Source organism: Stegostoma tigrinum, chromosome 8, assembly GCF_030684315.1.
Source record: "Stegostoma tigrinum isolate sSteTig4 chromosome 8, sSteTig4.hap1, whole genome shotgun sequence".
Lineage (NCBI taxonomy): Eukaryota > Metazoa > Chordata > Chondrichthyes > Orectolobiformes > Stegostomatidae > Stegostoma > Stegostoma tigrinum.
This window is the reverse complement of record NC_081361.1, coordinates 52,663,343-52,689,630: the sequence shown is the minus strand read 5'-3', so window position 1 is coordinate 52,689,630 and position 26,288 is coordinate 52,663,343. Positions and strand designations below refer to the sequence as shown.

General features: G+C 41.5%; 1 protein-coding gene across 17 annotated transcripts in view; it reads right to left on the bottom strand.

Moving 5' to 3' along the window:
- lrrc7 (leucine rich repeat containing 7) overlaps nt 1-26,288 on the bottom strand; it is a 617,590-nt gene that overhangs the window by 227,688 nt on the left and 363,614 nt on the right. For all 17 annotated transcript variants that reach the window (XM_048539168.2, XM_048539169.2, XM_059647884.1 and 14 more), the window contains one exon: nt 14,823-14,879. In XM_048539168.2, the coding sequence (XP_048395125.1) occupies nt 14,823-14,879 (57 nt within the window). The remainder of the gene's footprint in view (nt 1-14,822; nt 14,880-26,288) is intronic.

Genomic DNA, 26,288 nt, shown 5'->3' with positions numbered 1-26,288 from the left:
CGACCAGTACTCACTCATCTCAATCCACATGGACAAGGAGAACCACCATTTGACTAGGACAACACCAAAAATCCTGGGCCAAGCTAGGCAGAGACAGGCACGGGAATTCCTAGAAGCCCGACACTCCACGAAGCATGCTATTAATAAACATACTAATATAGTCAGCACGGTTTTGTGAAGGGAAGGTCGTGCCTCACAAGCCATGAGTTCTTTGAGAAGGTGACCAAACAGGTAGATGAGAGTAAACCAGTTGATGTGGTGTATATGGATTTCAGCAAGGCGTTCAATAAGGTTCCCCACAGTAGGTTATTGTACAAAATGCAGAGGAATGGGATTGTGGGGGATATAGCAGTTTGGATCGGCAACTGGCTTGCTGAAAGAAGACAAAGGGTGGTAGTGATGGGAAATGTTCATCCTGGAGACCAGTTACTAGTGGTGTATCGCAAGGGTCGGTGTTGGGTCCACTGCTGTTTGTCATTTTTATAAATGACCTGGATGAGGGCGTAGAAGGATGGGTTAGTAAATTTGCAGACGACACTAAGGTTGGTGGAGTTGTGGATAGTGACGAAGGATGCTGTAGGTTGCAGAGAGACATTGATAAGCTGCAGAGCTGGGCTGAGAGGTGGCAAATGGAGTTTAATGCAGACAAGTGTGAGGTGATGCACTTTGGTAGGAGGAACCGGAAGGCAAAGTACTGGGCTAATGGTAAGATTCTTGGTAGAGTAGATGAGCAGAGAGATCTCGATGTCCATGTATACAGATCCTTGAAAGTTGCCACCCGGGTTGACAGGGCTGTTAAGAAGGCATACAGTGTTTTAGCTTTTATTAATAGAGGGATCGAGTTCCAGAACCAAGAGGTTATGCTGCAGCTGTACAAAACTCTGGTGCGGCCACACTTGGAGTATTGCGTACAGTTCTGGTCACCACATTATAAGAAGGATGTGGAAGCTTTGGAAAGGGTGCAGAGAAGATTTACTAGGATGTTGCCTGGTATGGAGGGAAGGTCTTACGAGGAAAGGCTGAGGGACTTGAGGCTGTTTTCATTAGAGAGAAGAAGGTTGAGAGGTGACTTAATTGAAACATATAAAATAATCAGAGGGTTAGATAGGGTGGATAGGGAGAACATTTTTCCTCGGATGGTGACGGCGAGCACGAGGGGGCATAGCTTTAAATTGAGGGGTGAAAGATATAGGACAGATGTCAGAGGTGGTTTCTTTACTCAGAGAGTAGTAAAGGAATGGAACGCTTTGCCTGCAACAGTAGTAGATTCGCCAACTTTCGGTACATTTAAGTCGTCATTGGATAAGCATATGGACGTACATGGAATAGTGTAGGTCAGATGGGCTTCAGATCGGAATGACAGGTCGGCACAACATCGAGGGCCGAAGGGCCTGTACTGTGCTGTAATGTTCTATGTTCAGCCCCATATACATTCCACTACGAAGGAAAACCGGAAGTGAAGCAATCCATCTCAACGGATCCCAGAGTTTAAAAACCAGGCAGGAGAACACACTGATGCTTCATCGGAGGCTGCACTGAGGACGTTACCCAGCATGGTAATGAAATGTCTGCGAAACAAGAAACCAGCTGTGCAACCCAACCAATCTCAAGGCCCACAACCCGACCTACAAATCTACTCCAAAACCTTTTTCAACTGTTATCATGTTAATCTATCTTTTTTTAAAAATTCTGCAACAACACTACATTTTCCCCCAGTATCTACATTTAAAAGTATCTGTACCTAGATCGTCTGTACCTAACATGATGCCGAAAGGTGACATGGCAAACTTACCATTGTACTCATTTGACACATAACACGAAAGGCTATTCAATTCAATGACCCTAGACGGGGAATGCTGATAGCGGTAACTGGCAGTCAATAGTGAGAATTTCAGTTCATGTCTCTACTCTACTGTGCAAGAGAGCTTTTGTCACTCTAAAAAGACTGAAATAGTAATAATCTGCCACCTTGATTTGGACAATCCCCATCCTCCTACTGTTCAATACACTACTGTACTCCCACACATCAGGAAACACGTGTGCACTTAACTGTCAATATTCACATGCAATCTAGGTTGACAGGTCAAAGGAAAAAAGTGTGTAACTATTTTTGTGACAAGGAATCTTGCATTCATAGCACATTTTAATGATCTGTAATGAATATACGAACATACCTCTAGTTTACTGACAGTTCAAAAAGTTCAGCTTCCAATTTCCCTCGTATTGACACAAATACCCCATGAATTGGAATAATCCACTGGTTATTACCCTTGAGGCTCTGATTTTCAATTCGGTGTTAAGCTTTTCATGCTATCTAACCACTTTTACAGGGGTACCTTTATTGTTGGTACCTACACGGACCACAATAACAGGATCTTCCTCTTTCCACTCCAAGTTCTATTCAGCTCTGTGCAAATGTCCTGAACCCTGGTACTAAGTAGGCAGCCACTTGGACACATACTCATTGCTGCACAGAATAATGCCTAACCATCTGACTATACTATCCCTTACATTCCTTTTTGCTTGGTCCACTTGAATTGCTTCTTACACCACAGTGTCACGGTCAGTTAGCTGATCCATTCTGCAGCCCTTACTCTCATCCAAACAAGTAGAATATTCCTCAAACTTGTTGGAAAATTTCAAAAGTTTGAAGATCCCTCAATCCTAATCTCTGAGCTCCCTTACCCACCTGTCTTGCAGTCACACTTTCTTGTCTCTAACTATAGATGACATTTGAAGATGCTATCCCAAGAGGTGTGACTGCCTCCTAGAATACAGTATAGAACTTTATACAGGTATTTATGAAAATACAATAAGATGTGTACATGGTGCCATAATTCTGGATTAAATGACAATTATAAGAAGAAATAAATCTTACAAAGTTAGGACAGACTTCACTTCTTTTATTCCATCCATGGCTTCTTGATTTTCTAAGTAGCTGTGGGAGGCTGTTACACTCTGCAGCTGCCAAAGCTGCCCCTGAGTCTGCAAAACCCAAGGAGGAAGCACGCTGCAAAAGCCCCCACTTCAACTGAGTAGTCCAGAACACTGCTTCTGCCAGGCTCCCTTATCACCGCCGATACAGCCTGCAGAATGTCCCAACTCTCAAGCACCGGGACCCATCTCAACTTCCAAGAATGAACTGACCATCCAAATGAACTCCCGTGGACTGAGAGATCATTCACTTTGCCACCATTATGGACATTGACAGAGGAAATGAATGGACCCTGATGCATTGATGCTGGAACAGCTCCTCAAGCCACGACCATCATGGCCACATGGAATGGACTGGATCATCCACTCAACAGCCCTGTGCAACCTCCCTCCACCACCATAGCCACACAAGGAAGAAATGGGTGAATTGAATCAAAAGTTAAAAGGAGAAAACAAAATTAATAAAATTAATGCAGGAGGGAGTGGACGGGGCCAGCAGCTTTAATGCTCCCTACCCTGCTGCTTTCACCATCTTTAAGTTCAGGTAACTTTCCTCCTTTCTGCTGTGTTGCAGCAGCCACAGCTCAGAGTTCGGCTGAAAACCTGAAACTATACACACACAATGCGGTGAGATCACAGAGTCCAAAAGCTCCCACACCCTTCAGTCACAGCACATCACTGTCTTACCATTGATATCGTGTGTTAGTTCATTAATGATTCTTGCTTAATGAATTTATAATCATACATCTCCAAAGCAATGTGACCTTAATTCCACGCAGCTGTGCACACATCATTCACCATGCAGACCCATTGATTTCCAATTCCTGCTGCACATAGATCTGCATAGCAGCTGGGAAGATCATAAGAGCTTCCAATTCATTATAACTGCTACCATTAAACCTTACTCAAAACTTACAATAATTAATACATCACCTGAGTCATGATCAATAAACCAATAAAATGCTCAACTGAGCATTTAACTGTTTCCCAGTAATGTCACACTTTCGGTTGGTATTTTGTGCCCCGCAAATCTGAACTCACCATCACTCTCCTGCTCTGCTTCAAATTCACACTCACACATCGGTTCTGAACACTCTTTGGTGCTGTCTTAAATATCCTCACTTTAGCTTTTCCTCTGATCTCTTCACAGCTCTCTTACACTCTTAAATCTCCCCACTCATGTGCAATTCTGAACTCTCTGCTGCTCTTGAGTTGTTTTAAATCTTCCTGCAGTGATTCTCACGGGAACTGTCCTCACAGTGGTTCTGAAATCTCCAACGCTCTTTTAAACCTCTTTTGCTGTTTTAAACCTCCTTATTCTCATGCTGATTCTGATCTCTCTGTCACTCTTTCCAATTTTATAACTCTTCCCCGTCTCAAGATGCAAATATTTCTAGACCGCTTTAAAGTAGATTTGAAGTACACAGATACATTATTTTTTCATTTGTTTACCTTATATTAACAAGACAATGGACCAATGCATTTGTATCAAATCACCAAAATGATCTCAGCATTTCAGCACTCAGTGTTGGTAGCGCAAATAATACAAGATGAAGTCCACGTAAATGACACGAAGTGAACTTCTACTACAGATCAATACACAACAATATATCATACAAATACAAAAATTTGTTTGTGAAGTACTATGCTGTTACCATTGAAAATGTTATTTTACATACTTGGGTAGGTTTAAACCAAACTTGTTATATTCCATGGAAAAGGAAGATTCAGAGGAACCCCTCTTTCCACAACCCCTATCCACCAACTGTAATCACCTCCTCTCCCCACACAACATTCAAACCTCTATTCCTAAACAGTTTCCTTCCTCACACACTTCCCACTCACTCACCTCTTCTGTCCATCCACTTTCAAGACAAGCCCCTCACCAACTCCGCCCCCCCCGCCCCCCCACCCCTAGCCTTCACTCTGAGCCCTTACCTAGCTCTCTCCAACTTGTAGCAACTTACTCCTCATTGCTGCTGGTGTTATTTGGTGGCTCCTCTTTGACAGGTACCGCTTGGATACACATTATTGAAAGAGGACCATCCTGGAGGAAGAGGAACTCAGGCTCCAAGGGTTCAAGTCCTAGTAGTGTCAGGGATCAGAACCTAAGTAAGCCAAGCCTAATGGTGGGATATGCCCAAGATGCTATCTGACTGGAATCTTTCTCCTCCTCCAGGGCCAGAGCTCAAGCCTGACTGGAACTGAACTCTGAATTATTATGATCTCTCTGGCATATGTCAGATTGCTCTTTTGATAGATTTTTGGAATTAATTGTGCAAAAATAGATGAACCAAGTGCACTTTTGCCTTCTCCTCGGAAGGAGTGGCATGCGATAGGGTGAGGGTTAAGACTCACTAAAACCAAGTGAAGGATCCTCCTAGGCATCATTGGATACTTTGCTGTCTAACCACTCACATTTTTTAAAAAATGTGAAAGTCCTTTATTCCACATACTTAGAACTGGAGAGCTTAAAACATGGGCTATTTATAATCAACTAGGAAACTGAAATCAATTATTTTTGTTTTTTGTCAGCTCTCCTATTGGGTTGGGGTGGTTGCCTCTGGTTTAGAAATTAACAAAGTGGTAACTTCAACAACCCATCAATCAATGGCTCACCCCTCGCGTGCAATTTATTTGCACAATTAAGTCACCAAATAGACCATCTCCTGGGGTTAGTCAGAATGCCACTCAGAGGACAAGACTCAAAGTGAAGATTCAGCAACTTCATGCAGTAATATTTTGAAAAATGGGCAGACACATGAACACAACAACAATTATAGAAACAAACAAAGTGTAAAGGCATATGGGTTGGGTATCAGAGTCAGAAACAGCATTCAGCATGTCTTTCTTCCCAAGGTCTCTGAAGTTTTGCTTTTGGCTGAAGGAGAGACATTCTGCCTTTAACCAATGCTAAATCTATGCTAGTCTATAATGCAATTCACTGCACTTTGCTTGCTAACCATCTGCATGGGACATTTAGCATTCCAAATACAACATAATCACCAGTCCTTCTCATTGACTCTGCTCATGACATCCTAAAATCAAATCTATCAAGTTTATCAAACATCATTTCCACTTCATAAATCCATGTTTAATCTACTGAATCAGACAATTATCTTTTAAGCATCCAGTAATCACATCCTTTATAATAGATGCTAATATTTTCAGTAATGACTGACATCGGGCTAACAGATTTGTAGTTCCCAGTTTCCTTCTGTGTTAAACTATGGGGTTATATCTGCAGCCTTCCAATCTTTATGCACTTTGCACAATTAATATAGTTTTGAAAGATGACCACCAATGCATCAATTATCTCTGTAATGATTTCTTTCAATACACTAGAATGTTGGTCATCGGATCCCAGGAATTCGGTAACTGACAGTACCATTAATTCCTCAAAAATAAATTCACTGGATCCTTGGATCTATTATTTTGGGGAAACTTCTGGTAAAGAGAGATACAAAGTAATTATTTAGCTTCCCTGCCATTTCTCTGTTTCTTATTATAAATACTGTGGTGACGAACCTTTAACTGTCTTTGCAACTTTTCATTTTTATAAACAACTGAAAAGATGAAGGGTCTAGGCCCGAAACGTCAGCTTTTGTGCTCCTCTGATGCTGCTTGGCCTGCTGTGTCCATCCAGCTCCACACTTTGTTATCTCGGATTCTCCAGCATCTGCAGTTCCTATTATCTCTGAAAGTTTTTACAATCCTTTTTCAAAACTTTTCTTGCTATTTGATTCTCTTTTCTTAATCAATTTCTTTGGGTCTTCCTTTCGCTGAATTCTAAAATTCTCCAAGTCCTCAGGCTAATAACATTTTTGGACAACTTTAGAAGTCTTCTCTTTTGGTCTAATACTACCTTTACCTTCCTTTTTATCGTCTCCCTTCATTTCCCTGTTGCATCATTTTGGTTTAAAGGAATATATATTTTTTTAAAAATCCAAACATTAGTTATTTAAATTACTAGCCATTGTCTTTTGGCCATCAAACCTTTTAAATGTATTTTTCGAATCCACAGCCAACTTCCTATTCACATCTACATCATTCCTCATTTAGATTTATGACCATAATTTCATAAAAGTATTTTTGATTCAAACTTAATAGAAAATGTTAGCATCCTATGGTTACTCTTCCCCAAAGGTTCATTTGCAACAAAAGCATTAGTTGGCCCTTTCTCATTTCATAATACTAGATCTAAAATAACCTGTGCCCTAATTGGTTACTTAATGTATTGCTCTGGAAAACTGTTTCAAACACATACACGTTCGAGGAATTCTTCCAAAGGATTAACATTCACTAGATTTACCAAGTCTATGCATATTAAAGTCACTCATGATTACCGCATCCCACTTCCTACATGCACTAATTTTTCATGTTATACTGTGCCCTACATTGTTACTGACACTTCCTTCAAGATAGCACCAGAATGTGGCGACATTTTGCGAGCTGTCTATGGCAGATCTTGTTCTTACATAACTTATAATCATTCTACTCTTCTAAACCTCAATTCTAAGTCCTAACAGAATTAATAACAATGTTCTAATGGGCTTCTCAAATGTTCATTCTTACCTCCCTCTCTTCACCTTCTCTGTATTTCTCACACTGTATGGTACAATCTGCCTGTATAGCATACTGAACAGCACTTTTCAATATATCTTGGTACATGTGACAACAGTAAATTAATCAATACTTGTTGGTAGCCGATAAGCTATTTCTATCAATTTTTGCAGTCCCTACCTCACTCTAGTTCTGGTCCTACTCAAACAGGTTCTATCCAGCTCTTCTGACCAGAGATCCTCTTTCACTTATACACTGATCTTGTATGTTATTATCAGAACTACCCAATGTTTTTGCCTATCTTGGCTAAATATTGAGTTTTTCTAAGTTCCCAGTCTTGGTCAACCTACAGCCACATCTCTATTACTGCAACTAAATGGGATGCTTTTACTTCTACAAGCACCAGCAATCCAGCTAATTCCTTGTGAATATTGTGTTCAATAGATAGATTTCTGAATTTTTAACACTGTTCTGTAACTTGATTCTAGAACATTTTTCTGCTCCTTTCCATTTTTATTTACAACAGTTGTACCAATCCACTCTAGTCCTAAAACTGGGAGAGCCATCTGACAGGCTTGTCAAACCACAGCCTTATGTAGTCACATGCTCAGAATCATACCTTACAGACAACATCCTAGGCAACACCATCTCCAGCTGGGGAATTGGCTATTGCACTGAATGGACAGACCCAGCAGAGGTGGCAGCACAATGGTATACAGTCAGGAAGGAGTTGGTATGGGACTCTTTACCATTGACTCCGGAATCCATGATGTCTCCTGGCATCAGGTCAAACGTGGTTCAAAACATCACTTGTCGACTACCGTGTACCCCATGTTCCATGTACTCCACTACGATTAACACCTCTTGGAGGAAGTATTGAGGGTGGCAAGAATGCAGAATTTACTCTGGATAGGGGAGGGGTGGGGTACTTCAGTGTCCATCATCACGAATGGTATGACGTTAACACTAATAACTTAACTAGTCAAATCATGAAGGACATTGTTTGCAAGACTGGGTCTCTGGTGAGTGGTAAGAAACCCAAGAGAGAAAAACACATTTGAACTCATCTCATTACAATCTGTCTGACACAGATGCATTTGTCCAGGACAGTTCGGTGTGATAACTGAAGTCTTTGTGGAGACATAGCCCCACCTCCACAATGAGAATAATCTTCATCATGCTGATGCTATGATCATGCTAAATGTTTTATCTGATCTATGATGTGCTATGGGCCAAAAGCACCAGCAGAAATGTATTTAAACACAACCTGCAAACTCATTGGCCCAACATATCCCCACTGTACCATTACCATTAAACCGGGGTGGGGGGGGGGGGGTTTAAAAGCTGGTTTAAATGAAGAGTGCAGAAGGATATACCAGGATTGGCATCAGGCACACCTAACAACCTGGTGAAGCTACAATGGAATACTACTTGGGTTTTAAACAGCAAAAATAGCAAGACAGAGATATGGCTAAACAACTCCACAACTGATTGTGAATTGTGAAAGACAATCAAACATCTCATTAGAAGTGGAGTACTGTGGCTACAAGAGCAGGTCAGAAGTGATTAATCCTGCAGTGAGTAATTCACCCCGTAATTCCCCAAAACCTGTCCAATCATCTACAAGGCACAAGTCAGGAATGTGATGCAATAACTTCCATTTACCTGGATGAGTACAGTATCAATAACACTCAAGAAACTTGGCACCATCCAGAACAAACAGACCCCTTGATGTCACCACAAAATAACTGCACAGAGGCCAGTATCCTGTAACCAAGTCACCCTTTACTTACTTGCGCACAATACATGAGGGGAATGTAGGTTAGGTTATTTTATTTTATTTTTGGATCAGGATTATTCCACGGCACAACATCATGGGCCGAAGGGCCTGTACTGTGCTGTACTTTTCTATGTTCCATGTTCTAATACATTGGCTGTGGCCAGCCAGCTCGGAGTCAGTCCCTGAGTTGGAGGAGATTCTAAATCCCCTGTTTATACTATATTGTGTTCAGACTTGCGTACAAATCAACTTACAAACATACTCAGGAATGGAACCCATTTGTAACCTGGGGACATTTTGTACTAATTTCTTACAGGATTTCTTTAAAATTTATTTTTCATAATTGACCTGTTCAGCATTGTTATTGCACACCTCTGGAACAGGTAAGACTTAAACCCAGGCCTACCAGTTCAGGGGTAAGGACAATACAACAGCACTAGAGGTCCCATTCCCCTGTATGCCAGGGCTTCCTGTTTGGCCCAGATTAATAACTTCAATCAAGGATCTCAGTCAACAAGATCTACCTGGTTCCAATCACTACACACCACATCCACAAATATTCACTCCCTTCACCTGGACTGGCTACAAAAAGATTAAGTCTTTATTAATTAGAATCAAAGATGTTGGAAATACTCTGCAGGTTAGGCAGCATACATAGAGAGAAGCACAATTAACATCTCCAGTCAAAATCTTTCATCAGTTTTGTTTCTTATTTCAAATTCTTGGCCTCTTGCAGTATGTTGTTGGGTAATTTTTTTCTTCCTCACGAATTTGTTCCACAACGAATAAAAAGAGCAGAGATCGTTATTGTAAAACTAAACCCTTCAAGGAAGCAAACATGTCTTTAATGATTTTTGTTTGGCTGCCCTCACACCACTGCAATTCTTAATGAATTTTTCAGCTTTATTATAGATGTATTATTTTTATCCAAGGACCAAATATTAACATGATGTAACCAATAATTCTCTAGATCCTGGGAAAAATAACATCAGTTCTGCAGAGTTCTTTTGCTCAATCTTTTTAATGCTGTTGGTCAGTAGTATAAGTAACAATATCCTTGGCCCTGCTGAATTAATGCTTCTGTAAGATCTTTGATACACATGTTTTCAATAATCTGTTTTATATTACAGATGTAGCCTTTACAGCTGAGGTGTATCTCACAATCATGACCTCCTATATTGCCAATGGCATTGGTGTACCTAGTAAGGAAGGTTGCTTGCAGTTTTCATAAAGCAGTGGCATTATTGCAAAATCATTTCCTCAGTTATCACCAGATATCTGTACCTGTGTTTGCAGTACAAGTATTACAGTGGCAACTATAAGAATTACAATTGGGACAACTCTGTCAGTACAAAACTATATGCTGGTATCATTTTTTTTTCCCTCATATCTGGGAAACTTGACAACCAAGGGTGGGAAAGAAAATCAATCCAACACAAGAAATATCCTTAATTCATAATGTACAACATAGAAATGTATGAATAGTGCAGTACAGACAACAATCTGACAACTCGTCCTCTAAGAATAAGCATTTAAAAAAAGTTAGAATTACAGTGCTTAATTTAGAACATTGAAACTTTCTCAGTTGTACTTTTTGCACATAGGAACAGATTACACTTTGTTCAAAACAAAATGCAACACGAGTCAAGTAAATTGAACTCTTTGAAATGGCCTCAGTTCCTAAAATGTCAGGACTTGTCAATCAGGAAATCTCACAGGTATAGTACCAAGGCCTGAGATTTCTATAGTGCTTAAGGAGTAAAAGTGTAAATGCACAGTATGTGCTCAGTCACGGATTTTAGGAAAGAAGTGTTGAAAGCATTAAGTAGTTACTCTCAAATTAATAAAAGTTTCATCATATACCTTATACTTTGCTCTTCAGTTTCATAAAGAAGATATTTTCCTTTAAATCAGTTTCATCCTCTGGTTTAGGAATGATCTTCTCCAGATGACTGGGGATAGATCAAACTTTTCCCAACCTGATGAAGATGTTGAGTACCATTATCCACAAGTTTCATTTTAGTTTTAGGCTTCACTAATCTGCAGCATTCTGATTTTCAATAGTTACAAAGAGGGATTTTTCAGTTGATTGAAACTTTGCTATTAATGCTTCATGCATGTCAGTTGTATGTCAAAAAAAATGATGTTCCAACGTTTCAAGAAATGAAATTGAAACGTCTTTAAAAGCTTGGTGTGTATACATACTGGAGTAGTACAAAGTCATACAGATCAAGGAGTTACAAGCTATCGGTATACTCTGTTAAACTGTCTTACTAGATACAGTGACACAGCATCCATAGGTTGGGATTCTTGTGCAAATTTGAGAGTGATTGCATGCATATCACAAAATGTCTGGCTGGGACTTTGTCAGTGGAGTGTTCTTCCAAAGTCATAATGGGAACTGTGGCAATTCTGCCATGTCCATTTTTGACTTTTCCCACCTGATAATGGCTAAAATTCTAACACTGGCACTAAGCACGTTTGATTCAGGGACTAGGGAAACTGTTCATTGGTGAAATCAGCTATCAACTGACAATGCTACATTAATGGGTAGTTTAATAAAAGGTTTCTGGTCAAACATGGAGGCTCTTCACAAAATAGGCAAAAACTACCTGTCTAACTACTTTGCTAGCAATGTAAGAATTAAGAGTACAAATGTGGCATGAGTGTTTTTAATCCATTACTATTTATTAAGGCTAGCTTAGTGAGAAAGCTAAATGGGCTGCCAAATTCATTACTGGCATCCACTAATAACTACAGGGGTATGAGGCACATTTCCTTCATTGCAGAAGAAAAAGATGTTGCATTTCTGTATTCATTCTTCTTTGAACATTCTTATTAGTGTTCAATCTTACACTCACCATTCTGTGGTAAGTGGCTAGACTTGCAGATTCAGCTGGTCTTGCTTTAGAAAGGACATTTAGTGAGAAATCTCAATGGGGGGAGAGATAGTAGGAACTGCCGATGCTGGAGATTCTGAGATAACAAGGCATAGAGCGGATGAACACAGCAGACCAAGCAGGATCAGAAGAGCAGGAAAGCTGATGTTTCGGGTCTGGACCCTTCTTGAGAAATTCCCATTTCTGAAGAAGGATCCAGACCCAAAACATCAGCTTTCCTGCTCGGCCTGCTGTGTTCATCCAGCTCTGCACCTTGTAATCTCAATGGGGGTTTTCTTTCTTTATTCATTCACGGAATGAGGCATCGCTGAGCAGGCAGCATTTATTGCCCATCCTTAATTGTCCAGAGGGTAGTTAACAGTCAACCACATTGCTGTGGGTCTGGGGTCACATGTAGGCCAGACCAGATAAGGATGGCAGTTTCCTTCCCTAAAGGATGTTAGTGAGCCAGATGGGTGCTTAACATTGTAGATAAACTCAAAGCCCTGAAAGAACTAACAGTCAACACCCTGGGACAGACACACATTGGGTCATTGCTGATACTTGTCTTAATTAACTCTCCTACTACTACTCCCAGACACCAGACCGTTCCCATTTCATTCTTCCACGCCAACTTCCAAACCTTGAATGGCAGTATATCCCTTAAAGTTAATGAATAGAATTAATATTTCCCTTTACAGATGTGTTGAATCACCACTGATTTCAGACTCACACTCTCAAGGTTGGTGCAAGTATAATTCTTGCACACAGTGGTTTGTCTCAGTGTAATCTACTAGGCCTCACTGTTCACAATGGTCACCAACCCTGTCCATGCAGATGACTGTCAAATATGCTGGTGCCAGCATTGTCATGGTAACATTGATAGAATTCTTCATTCTTTGATCCAGTTTATTGACTGTGTCTGGTAAATCTGCCAGTTGGATGAGTCTGTCAGTGCATTTTTACAATGTCTGTAATAGATGACTCCATATGCTCATTCTCTACCTGGGGCTACCGAGGCATATCACTGATGTACTTGGCAGGTTGTGCTCTCGAATCTAGTCTAGAAAGAGTATCCACTGAGGTGGAAGTCTCTCGGCTAGGTAGAAGGTGCCGGTGAAAATTTTGCCTGTGCACTCTGAGGGCTTTGTGCCTTCTTCCTCAGAGGTGCAGGTGGAGCTCAGAGTTTGTACTATTGCCTCTTTGGGGTGAACGTTTGTTGGATGCACCCAGTATCTGCATAAAATAGGAGGGAATGAGTTATGTAAGTGTGAGAACAGTTTGTACAGCATTATGATGGGAGAGCAGCACAGCTCGTAAGTAGTTCTGCACTTCTCCAACCAGCTTCTCCTCATGCAGTGTATGGAACCTTGTGTCTCTTATCTCTACTGCTGGTCTTGGGCCTCTTGACTTAACTGTGGGATGATTATTCCTGCAATGAGATGAAAAGGAGGATTGAATATAATGAAAATGGATGGCAAAGCAGTTAGTGGTGATGCATGAGCAGGAAATGTACTAAGGTGTCCCCAGTGAGTGAGTAGGAAGTGCAGCAGGCGGTAAGAGTTCAAAGCTTGAGAGAATGAAATGCCTGTGAGCTATTTAATGGATATGCTCAATGCAACGGCAAGACCAGTAGTCCGTGAAGCTTGGTGGAATGCGAGTGCACTGGCAGAGGTACAGTGAGTGATGGCCTCATGAGAGTTAGTTAGCAGAGTGACAGTGATGGTTACGGCTAGTCCTGTTGAGCACATAAAGTCATTAACCTTCTTTCTTCACTGCTGCGCATTCTGTTTCACCCTGGGGCACAACAGTGATCCAGACTCCTTTCTAGGCCTAGGCTAGGTCGCAGGATTTGGCCTCCTTTGTTAGTCAGCAGGATAAAGCAGTGCCCTCATATCCAATAACTCACCTATCAGTATGTCCAGATCCCCATCAGCAAAGCAGGGAGTTAAATTGCCTTTCTGAGTGTGGGCTTCATAATATTGACATGTAAAGGGCAGTTCCTGCCTTGTAGCATGCAAAGTGTTGTATAGCTGGGTTTTAAGTATGGTGCCAGCATCATAACTGTTAAGAGGTTTCAGCTGCAGCAAACACTTGTAATCTTATGCCAAGCAATTTCACTAGGCCAGAACTGTAGTGCCCAGATGCATATTTCACAAGGTGAAGAGCAGAAGATTTCTCAAGAAAGTTGGTGTGAGCGATACAGACCGGAGCCATGGATCTGACTTGATCAAACACTAAATCAAAATGTGAAAATTGAGCTGTGTGCAATATGCACATGCAGATATATATGTATTTACCTGCTTTTACCACACATTGTCTATATTTAAACAGGAATAATAGCCATGTAAGATATTAGAGAGGAGTGAGGAGTAGGATCATTAGAACTGTATTCGATTATATTCCTTGATAAGATCACAGGAAAGAAGAAAATCAGAAAATATTTTTAAGTTTGGCTGCTCGTTACTAGCACTATCCACAACTTTAATGTATTGGATTCCAATTGTTACCTTTTCAGATGTTCAAGGTTTGCAGTTTGCAATTTTCAATTAGGTAAGGGAATTCTGTGAATTTTAAAACTCACTTTCATAGTAGAAATCTGATTATTTCAGTACACCAGATTCAGCTAGCAATCAATTGTTAAAAACTGTTAAGTGTCAACTTACTTTGGTAGAGTTTTCAGGTGATTTTCTCTCAGCTCCAGAATGCGAAGCTTGGTGAGTCTAAAAAACACAAACCAAAATAGTCAAAATGTACTTCTAAAAAAAATTAGCATATTATTATACTCCAATTATTTCAATATGTCTTGAGCTGGTAATGTGCTCCAAATACCAGGTTACATTTATTTGTCCTTCACTGAACTGACCTAGATATGAATGCAGTTGAACTAAGACAACTGCCTCAATAGCATTGTTAGGAGAAAGTATGAATCTAAAGTAGGTCATATTTAAAAATACTGTTCCTACAGTACATTTAAATGTGGCCACAGTTCAATAGCACTTAATTGGCTGAAGTTGTGAATTGGCACTAGATTTATGCAAGTTGTTCCTTTACAGCACAGACACAGACCACGAAAGAATGGATGGGTGAGCAGTAATTCTTCTGTGGAAATCATTCAAGAAAGGAGAGGAAAATTGTTCATAATTTGAAAAACATGGGTAGCACCAAGTAGATAAATACAGGAGGTGGTGGTGCTGATGTTGGATAGGGCAGAGAAAGTCAGAAATCACCCAACATCTGGTTATAGTGCAACAAATTTATCTCAAATCACAAGGTTTCAGGAGTTCTGCTCCTTGGTCAGGCGAAGTCACTTCATCTGACCAAGGAGCAGTGCCGTGAAAGCTTGTGATTTCCAATAAACCTGTTGGACTATAACCTGATATTGTGTGACTTCTGAGATAAATACAAGTCAGCAAAAAAAAGGTCAGGAGCACAAAAATAAAAGGTTAGAACAGCAGAGAATATTAAAAGAAATGCCCACCGTATGAATATACTTGCAGCAAACGATATTCGTGCAAATGCTTACACAATTTAGTTAATCTGCTTTACAGTGATCCTCAAACATGCAGCACCCATCAGTGGACAAGCAGCATTTAATCACTCACAGGTCTGTTTGATTGCACCTTACAGAGGGCAAAACACAAGAGTGTGTCATCCTGGAGGTCACCCACCAGAATGTGTGCAATATGTAGATGCACAGAAAGCTGTTATGCAGATAAATGACAAATCTTCATCAGTTGGATATGGAGAAACTGGAAGCTCAGATTGTTACTGACATGATTAAAATTTTATCTGACATACACTCTGACTTTGTCATCAATAAAAGAATGATGAATAAACTAAATATGGTGATTATTGAGCAGTTGTGCAATTGGTGCATATATCGTACAAGAATAATTTTTCCCGAAGGGAGAGGGTGTGTGACAGTGGTCCTAATGAAAATGGGCCAACAGAAGCTTTTAAACTTGTGGTGGCAAGCCAACATTCCTGATTTTTTTTCAAGGAAATGGAGTTAAAGGCTGACTGATGGGAGACCCTCTCAAATTACTCTCATACCACTTAACAGTGAGGCATGACAGCGACAATAACAAGAAGCCTGTAGTCACCAGGTCAGCCTATACCAGCTTCAAAATCTCCCGACTCCCCCAGTCTCATCCTATGTCCAATCCTCCCTGTCATTCTTGCCTCCTTGAATTGACACAACCTGTCCATTTTCTCCCCAACCTATCTGCTCCTCCTACCTCACTGACCAATCCCCACCACTCCCTACTTGCATTGACTTATCACCACCTCACATACCCGGCCCCCAGCCCCATCCCTCCTCTCTATTTCAGAGCTCCCTTCACCCCCACATTTCGGAAGAAGGGTCCTGACCCGAAACATTAACTGTCCTGCTCCACTGATGCCTGCTGTGCTCCTCCAGCTGCACACTGTGTTACCAATGGAACCTTTTGTTTGTTATATGCTCCTGTCAAAATAATTGAGCAATAATGGCAGCCCTGGAACCCCTTCTTCATATACAAATCTTTTATGTTGCATAGTATTTCAGATGCACAGTAGTACTATCAATATGGACAATTTCATGGGCAAGACCTATCAAGGCATATGAAGCACATCTTCAAAGCTCCAGTGGCTTACTCAATGTTGCACCTGGTTAGTGACAGGCTTCTTGTTAATGTGGCTCTTATGCCACACTGATAGGTGGTATGACAGGAATTTGAGAGGGTCTTCCATCAGTCAGCCTTTAATTCTGTTTCCTTGAATAAGAAAAGTCAAGAATGTTGGCTTGCTACCACAAGCTTAAAAGCATTATGATAATTCACTGGCAATCAGTGTTCGACACCAACATCCTCTAATAATTGCACAAGCTGGGACACAGTTTAAAAAATATTCCTTAAAGTTGATAGGAAGCAGTGGCACTGGAGGAGCCAAAGACAGAAGAATCGTAGGTGGCAATGCCTTTATCTACCAATGAGCAATGCATGGCTACCAGGTCCAACAGGGATAAACTTGCCTTGAAGGAAGCTGCAGTTTCAGTGGCTGTTTGCCATATTAGTCTATTTTTAGACCATTGCTTCTGTAGTCTTAATCAAGGTAGCGGAGCTTCTATCTTTGGAGCTTCTCACATGGGTAGCTCTTCCTGAGACCTTGATACTGGAGGTTTTTCTCTCTCCTGTTTTTCACTCTGTTCTCCTGTTATTCTGCACCTTTGCTGTAAGCCTGCAGATTCCACAATGTTCTGCCAAAGACAATATGTCTAAAGCATCCATTACCTCAAACCTGGTGCTGTAATTTCAAACTTCTATGCTGACTAGAACTCTGAAATATTTACCAGAGGAAACTGACAAAAGCAACCGTAAACACTGGCAGATATCAATAAAAGCTCAGAGTAATGCAAATTTAATTTTAACTAAATTTCAATGGTGAACTTCTGGACCTCCTGGGAAACCCATGCTGGTGGCATTCAATTCAAACACCTGCCTCAATCATGTGCTGATGACATTAACAGCTGTGCTAATAACGAACATACCTGGTCTCCCAGAGGGGAAAGATCAACAAAAAGTGCAGTATGCCTTGGAAATAAGGTTGTACCAGAACTCTATTTCAAAATGTACAAGAAATGTCAGACCAGTAAGTGCCCTTCACAGGACTTACTGGTCTTGACTTCTAGCCAATAGCACTGCATCCGCCAAATAGGTTACTAGCACACCCACGTGGTCTACATCAATCAGAGCTGCGGTAAATGTCCGTAGCTCCAGGATCTTCAGCTCACAGTTCACGAGTTTGAATGCTACTGTGCAGAGAAGGAGAATGTTACAGGAACACTTTGTTCCAGGAGGCAGTTACATGTGTTACACTATGGTCTCTGGATTTGTTGAAAGATCAGGGAATAGGTGTGTGAGACTATGGGTGAGGCAGATACAGTGATTTAGAAGGTGGAAGTGGAATTATCCAACTGACTTAGGTTTCCTGTAACTTGTATGTCAGTCAGTAGCTGAGCCAGGAGACCCAGATTCCAGTACCACCTGCTCTGGAAACATATCATAACATCCCTGAACAAGAACAGAAATTGCTGGAAAGGTTCAGCAGGCCTACAGCATCAATAGAGAGATGTTAGAGTTAATGTTTTGGGTTCAGTGACTCTTGCTCAAAACTGAAGGTAGCTAAGCAAAAGAGAGGTAATGGGAACTGCAGATGCTGGAGAATTCCAAGATAATAAAATGTGAGGCTGGATGAACACAGCAGGCCAAGCGTGCTCCTGAGATGCTGCTTGGCCTGCTGTGTTCATCCAGCCTCACATTTTATTATCTTGGAATTCTCCAGCATCTGCAGTTCCCATTATCTCTGTAGCTAAGCAAAAGTTGTTTTGTTTATGCAGAAGCTAGGGTGGGGTAGGGTAGAAGGTAAGGAGTAAACAATTTGTGGAGATAGAGCCGAAAGAGAGAGATGAACAGTTGGACAGACAAAGGAGATCAGCCTGGGAGAATGAATAGTTATTAGTGAACAATTAGTGGTTAACAGTGGGTGCTACATAATAGCAGACCATGTGATAATGAGGCCTGGTGATTTAGGGGCTGAAGGTGCCTCAAGTCCTAAAATTGTTGAACTTGATAAAGTGCAGAAGGCTGTAGAGTTCCCAAGCGGAAAATGGATGTTGCTCTTCCAGCTTGCACTGAGCTTTACTGGAGCACTGTAGCAAGCCCGAGATCAAGATGTTGGCCGGGGAAGATGGTAGTGTATTGAAGTGGCAAACAACTGGAAGCTCAGGGTCTTTTTTGCAGACAGAACACAGGTGTTCTGTGGAACCATCACCGAGTCAACACTTCCCCCAATGCAGAGGAGACCACATTGTGCACAAAGAATGCAGTAGACTAGGTTGAATGAAGTGCAGATAATACACTGCTTCACCTGGAAGACATGTTTGAGCCAGTGGATACTGAGGGAGGAGGAACAAACAGAATATTACACCTTCTGCGGTTGCAAGGGAAGGTGTCATGGGGCTGTGGGGTGGGGACAGAAGAGTGAACCAGTGTATCCTGAAGGGGGCGGTCTTTGCGGAAGGCTACCTGGGGAAGGGAGGGGATTGTATTTGGTGGTGGCATCCCATTGGAGAGTGGAAATTGCACCTAATGATCCTCTGAAAATTATTGCTGGTGGGATGATAGGGAAGGACAACGGGATCCTATGCTGTAATGGGAGGGAAGTGAGGGAGAAAGGACATTGAAGTGTTGGAGATGGGCCAGACTATCAACTACTGTCCCAGGGAATCCTTGATTGGAGGAAGGTGGACATTTTGGAGGCTCCCTTGTTTGATATGGCAACATCAGAACAGATATGATGGAAACAGGAACTGGGAAAAAGGAAACAGAGTTTTCACAGAAAGTAGTGATCCCTAACAGGCTGGTTAAGAAGAAATTAATAAGAAATAAGAGTCATGGAAGCTTTAACAGCTAATAGGCGCACTCTGAGGTAAAGAGCAGCTGGGCCAGAAGTATAAAGTGCAGAAAGAGAAACAGATAGTCACATATAAGCAGTAAGGAAGCAAATCTGAGTCAGGAATCAACCCAAATGCAATTGAAAGTTGGAACTCCAGCATTGGTTTAAAGGTGAGAGGGGAAAGATTTAAAAGGGACCTAAGGAGCAATTTTTTCATGCAGAGGGTGGCGAGTGTATGGAATAAGCTGCCAGAGGAGGTGGTGGAGGCTAGTACAATTATGCATTCACGTGCCTTTTAAACCTTCTATCTGAATAGAAAAGGTTTAGGGGTAAATGGGCCAAATACTGGCAAATGGAACTAGATTAAATATAGAGTTGAATAGAAGCATCTCTTTCCGTGCTGTACATCCTACCCCCACCCTGAGGGAAAAAGGTTGTAAAATTATCAGAATGGTGCAATTCCAAGGCCGGAAATCTAGAAAAGTAAACAGGAATACTGACCAACAAAATGAGCACTACCACAGCCGGAATGAGTAAAATTGAAAATGAGACTATAATTTTGTATCAAAGTCAGAATATCAGAAGGACATTTTAAAGTCCACCACAGAAGTCCTAAATCCACTACACAAGATTAAGACCAGAGAAGCATTTTGAGGTCCAAAGAAAAATTATCAAAGAATTGAAACATTTTAATTGCAAGATAGTAAATGTCATTTTGTCAGAGCAAAAAAAGGTGTGAATCATCCTGTGTTGCTGTAACTTCAAAACTTTAACGACTTCATGGATTGAAAGAATGAGCAATAACTCTTTGGAATAAACTGCTTCTGGATATGGGAAGGACAAGAAGAAGCTGTTATAGAGGAATTAAAAGCAGCATGTGAATTAAATATCGCTGTGAATAAGTAACAATCAAGCTGTTCCATGGGAGAGAGGAGATAACAGTGCTCAATAATCTGCTGCCTCATGACAAATAGGCAATTAAAGACAGCCTGCAGAAGTAACATCCTGAGGTAAAAGGGTTAATTGCAGCACAGGCTGTTTCAAACAGACAGCCTACACAGAATGGAACAACGAACATGGGAGCTACTTATTAAAAGGCATGCTACAGACCTGAGGTCTCCAGAAGTGTAATCAAATGTTGGGGGTGAAAGAATCTCCTGAATCATCAGTAATGTCACACCACCAACTTGAAAGGGAGAAAACTGTTCAAGAATCCAACACCAGAAAATCTTAGTGGCAGAACTTTGAAGAACAACATTGTACAAGGATCAAACCCCGGGCACATCCAGAGACAGACACTATTGGTGGAATAGTGGTCAAGTTGGGAAATAGCGTGGATGACTTGAGAGGCTTAACTTGCTTACTTGAAGGTTCTTATTTTGGTTGCTACTCATAATAAAGTTTAAATCATTGCTTCAGTATAGATTGTCTGTGGGATTTCTGAATAAGTAGCTAAATTTAAATCTAACCCGTGATGATTTACCCACAACAATCCCCAATAAAAAACAAGAAATAAACGCACAAACCCTCCATTTTGGTCAAAACATTCGGAAAATTCACAAAAAGAAAAAGGAAGTGGGAATCCTCCATTTAGTGTCCAGAACTGGGCAGATTATACTACTTCAGAAACACAACTCAACAACTTAGAGGTTCCAAAATGTTTAAAAAGAATTGTAAAAGCTTTCATTATAAAACATTGTTGCTACGACACACAATTTTAAAAACTTTTATTCCTGATACTTGACATTTTAACGTCATTCAATGTTTCACAGCTGAAAGTAATAAATCATTTCAGAAAGACCAGTAAATATCATTTAAGCCTTTGAGAAGAATTTGATGTACTTCAACAGTAATACAGAGCTAGCAAAGAGTAGTAAATAAGACACAAGCTGGCCAGAGAGTCATTTAAAATAAAATTTGCAATCCAAGTGATCCACCCTGACCAGTCGTAGACAGTCCTGGGCCAGAGGATTTACAACAGTATCCATCTGGTCTGGAATCTTAATCACTTTTGCCAATGGACAAGTCTGTCTAGCACCTTCCAGTCTTTTGATCAGGAGAAAGTGTTCGACAGGGTCGATCAAAAGTATCTGCTCAGGACTCTGCAAGCATTTTGGGCTCGGGACAGAGTCCGACTGGATCTGACTTTTGTACAGCACTGCATAGCGTCTGGTAAAAGTTAACAACTCCCTGACAGTGCCCCTTTGGTTCTGAAGAGGAGTGCGTCAGGGCTGCCCCTTGTCCGGCTAGCTGTATTCCCTGTGCGTGTGGCCTTTCCTGTGCCTCTTGCAGAGGAGATTGTTGGGGCTGGTTCGGTGCGGGCCAAGCACAAGTGTGGTTTTTTTTGTGGCTTAAGCAAAAAATGTGCTCCTCACATTCATGGATTCAGCTGACCTGGGGAGGATGCACGAGTGCCAGGCGGTGTATTCAATGGCGTCTTCCGCCAGGATCAACTTGGCCAAATGTTCCAGATTCCTGGTAGGTCTGTGACAGGTGGACTCTCTACCAGAGGGGTTCCATGGTTTCAACCTGGAGAACCACCTCTCTCTTGCATTCGGGTGTCTACCTTAGCCCGGCTGAGAAATCCTGGCTGGCAAATTGGTAGGAGCTTGAGGCCAAAGTCTCAGCTCACTTAGGCTGCTGTACAGGACTGCTCAGAGTGCTTTCTTACAGGAGTCAAGTGTTGGTCAAAAACCAGCTGGTGGTATCCATGTTGTGTCCCTCCTCCTGGTTTTGTCACTGACACTTAAAAAACATTGGTTCACTTTTTCTGGTATGAAAACACGCACTGGGTCATGGCACAGGTTCTGAATCTCCTGATTGAACAGGGCAGTCAGTCGCTGGTGTGCACCTGCACCCAGGTCCACTTCAGACCTTGCAGCAATACCTTTACATTGAACCTCCTAAGTGGTGCATGCTGGTGGCGTTTTTTTCCCTCCATGTGGATAACCTCAACTACAACACACAGTTCCTGTTGATTGACCGTGAGGGTATGCAGGTCACCCTCAGGATGCTACTTGCCTTTTACCAGGACCTGATCACTGTCTGGGACACAGTCAATTCACGTGAGGCGTACGCTCCATCAGGGAATAGCAGCCATCGTCAGCGAGCCCGTTGCTCAGGGATTTGCACCTCCACAATCACTGGTTCGAGCAGCTGGTGAAGGGGAGGGGCCATGGCTGTGGGTGGGGGGGTGCGGCGTTGACAAGTGTCAGGGATGTGCTGTGTGGTGGTGGTCTGGGCTGGATGCTGCTGAAGGAATTGGCACACAGGGTGGTGGTAGACATCTAGCTCATGACCACTACTATCTGCCGTTTTAAAATGGCGATGCTCAGACCTGACATTGTGTACCATTTGGAGGATGCTCAGGCGTGCAGTGGAATCTCATCTGCGCCTGCTCCTGCTTGGACAGAATTTCACATTGGCCCTAGGATCCCTTACCTCCCCTGCAAGTCTGTGTCCCACAGCCTGAGCTGCCTGTGTAATATTTGTTACATGTCTTTTATAAAAGCGAGACGGGGGGCCCTGTACAGAGTGCTGCTGCACACCATCCACCTCTTCTACTTCATCCAATGCCCAGACACACCAATGGACCATGTATATATTGGGTGTGGGTATTTTCACTCCCTTTTTAGTTATCTAAAAGACTTTCTCCTTTGCTTTGGGACTGCACTTCAGCCCCACACTCCTGATCATTTGGATACCCAATGTGGAGGAGGGCAAAAAAGTCAGAGGATTTCCTCATGGGCCTGGCCAAACTGGTCACTAACACGTCCAGGCAATGGGCAATGGACGGAGTCACTTACGCTGACTACTTGACCCTCCTGCATGGCTATGTTTGAGCCTGGACAACCCTGGAGAAGAAGCAAACAGTTTTCACCAACACACTCAATGCCTTTAATGTTATTGGGGCTGCATTCATCCAGGCAAGTGGAGAGAGTTCCATCACACTCATGACGTGTGCCTGTAGATGGCAGACAGGCTTTGAGGAGTCAGGAAGTGAGTTACTTGCCACTGTATTCCCAGCTCCTGGCCTGCTCTTATAGCCACTGTGTTAATGTGATGAGTCCAGCTGAGTTTCTGGTCAATGGTACCCCCCAGGATATTGATACTGGGGGATTCAGTGATGGTAACACCACTGAATACCAAAGGGCGGTGGTTAGATTGTCTCTTATTGGTCACGGTCATGGCCTGGCTTTTGTGTGTGCACATGTTACTTGCCACTTGGCAGCCAAAGCCTGGATATTGTCCAGATCTTGTTGCATTTGAACATGGGCTGCTTCAGTATCTGAGGAGTCACACATGGTGCTGATCATTGTGTAATTATCAGCAAATATCCCCAATTCTGACCTTATGATGGAGGGAAGGTCATTGATGAAGCAGCCGAAGATGGTATTCATAGCAACACATTGAAAAGAATGTTAAGTAAGATGGCATAAAGAAAGTCCATGACAGCAGAAAGAGTGGTAAGCAACAGCAGCCTGTAGGAATTTCCAGTATGACAGAACACTGAAGAGCACGATGAATTCCTTTTGGTAGAATTAAAAGATAATTATCAATTGCTGAGACATTTCAGAATCATGACAGCTATAAGGCAATTACCATAGTACTGATATCATGGTTAATGGCATGGAAACTGATTTGAAAATAAGGATCACAAATGGTAATTCTTTGATTTTGTAGAATGCCCAAGACATAACCTTCTTCAAACATCTTATCTTCAACTTAAACTGCTCAGATTCATGAAAATGTAAGTAAGTGAATGGATGACTGCTACTCTTCATTATAGGCACATAGTCTGTATATTGCTCCTGATTAGAAAGAAAAATGATAAAGTACAAGCACTTCTGCAATTTTCACAATTTCTTGTGAAGTAGGCAACGAGGTAGAGAACTCTTGGTGAGTTAATTCCGATGCTACACAGACACCAAAAGAGGAGAGGCTGACAATATCCCTCAAGAGTATGGGATGATCCAGAATGAGACACCAGCTGGAAGACACACAGGATCAAAGCCATAAAAGTCAAAGAACCATTGTTTAAGAACAAAACATAGAAAATTTGGTTATTCAACCAAGCATTAAAATGCAACCACTGAAACACTCGACTGGTCTTCTAAGATTAGTTGCTGAACGTAAGAAATTTCAGTCTGCATAAAATCAGTCGTACAGGAGTCTAAGAATGATTTCAGATCATTAACAGGGAAGAAGCCACAGATTTCACTGGGCTTCAAAAAAATATTTTCCATCTTTGATGTCAGTGAAGAATCCTCAGAGGAAAACAACAAACAAGTCTTGGGACAAATACTGCTGTTAATTAAGCAATACAGTCTAATGGAAATCTACGGTGAACATTTATCAAGTATTAACAGAGCAATATGATGCAGAACAGCCAATACCAATGATGACATCGGTAGCAATCAAGAGAACACAAGCATAGCAGACTTGCTGGTAAAACTCAGCAGGTCTGGCAACATCTATGGATAGAAAGCAGAATTAACATTTCAGCTCTGGTGACCCTTCTTCAGAACAAACGAATGTGGTATAAGATAATGGATATGAAGGGATTCATTTCAGCTGTTCTGAAGCCCCACCCACTCTGATCTATTACACAGCTTGGAGGAGCAATGCTGCATCCTTTGCCTCTTGCCAAGTATTACGCTCGCTTCTTCAAGAAATGCTCCTGCTGACTATTGGTAGAGGGTCACGGAGGCATGGTTACAAGAGGGTAACAGATGGATGGCGTGTGAATATTGGCTTCAGATGCAGATGAAAGGTAACTACAGAGTGTAATGAGTGGAGTTGTGTGGCGTGTGGACTAAGGAATGCTGTACTGAAGAAGGAGGTCCAAGTCAGTGTGGGAATTGGTACATGAAAGTGACAAATTCCTGTAGTCCTAGAATTTGATCATGCATATTCTTCAAGTTGAAGCGGACACAGCTTTGTAGCTGTCTTCCTCACCACCTCCATCTATGCCTGCTAATTGGAAAGGCTTGCCTCTTGCTCCTCCTCCTCTCAAGGAAGAGTTCTGTTCTCTGCAGCTCCTCAGCTTGTCCTCCAGGCAAGAGTGGAAGATCATTATGGCCAGATTTTCAAGATCTCATTGTTTGGCATTCTCAAAAATTCAAACATTGCTGAAACATGCACAAGTCCTGTTAAACAGAAATCTTTCTACAAAATGCACCTGCTATCTATCCCAATCAAATTAATGAAGAAGCTTGCAGGCATAATCTAAATTACATGGCATTGGCAAAGAGCTCAGAAGGCCTACCTAATCAGAGGACAGGTTCAGGATTTGGATGAGAGAAAATAAATTACCATTTTGGCCGTGATTAAAGGGGGAAAATTCTGTTAACTGTTTCTCCTTCCACTGATGCTGATTATTTCCAGTTTCTTATTTTTGTTTTCTTTCATGATGCTATGCACTGATAAATTAAGAATGTATTCTTTATGATCTTAGATATTTTTGCTTGTTTCCCCAGACTGTTTTGCAAATTAGGCTGGTGAGTATATATTAAATGAAATTTATCTTGGTTAAAATGAAGAGAATAGTGATTGTAAGCAGATTCCTCTCAATATTTGTGATTTGTCATGTGTGCAATGCCAAAAAGAATAAAGAATAAATTAAATGAATTACTTTTATTTCTTGTGGATTCATGATTGATCATGCCTCTCCAAGCTGTACTTTACATGGTTGA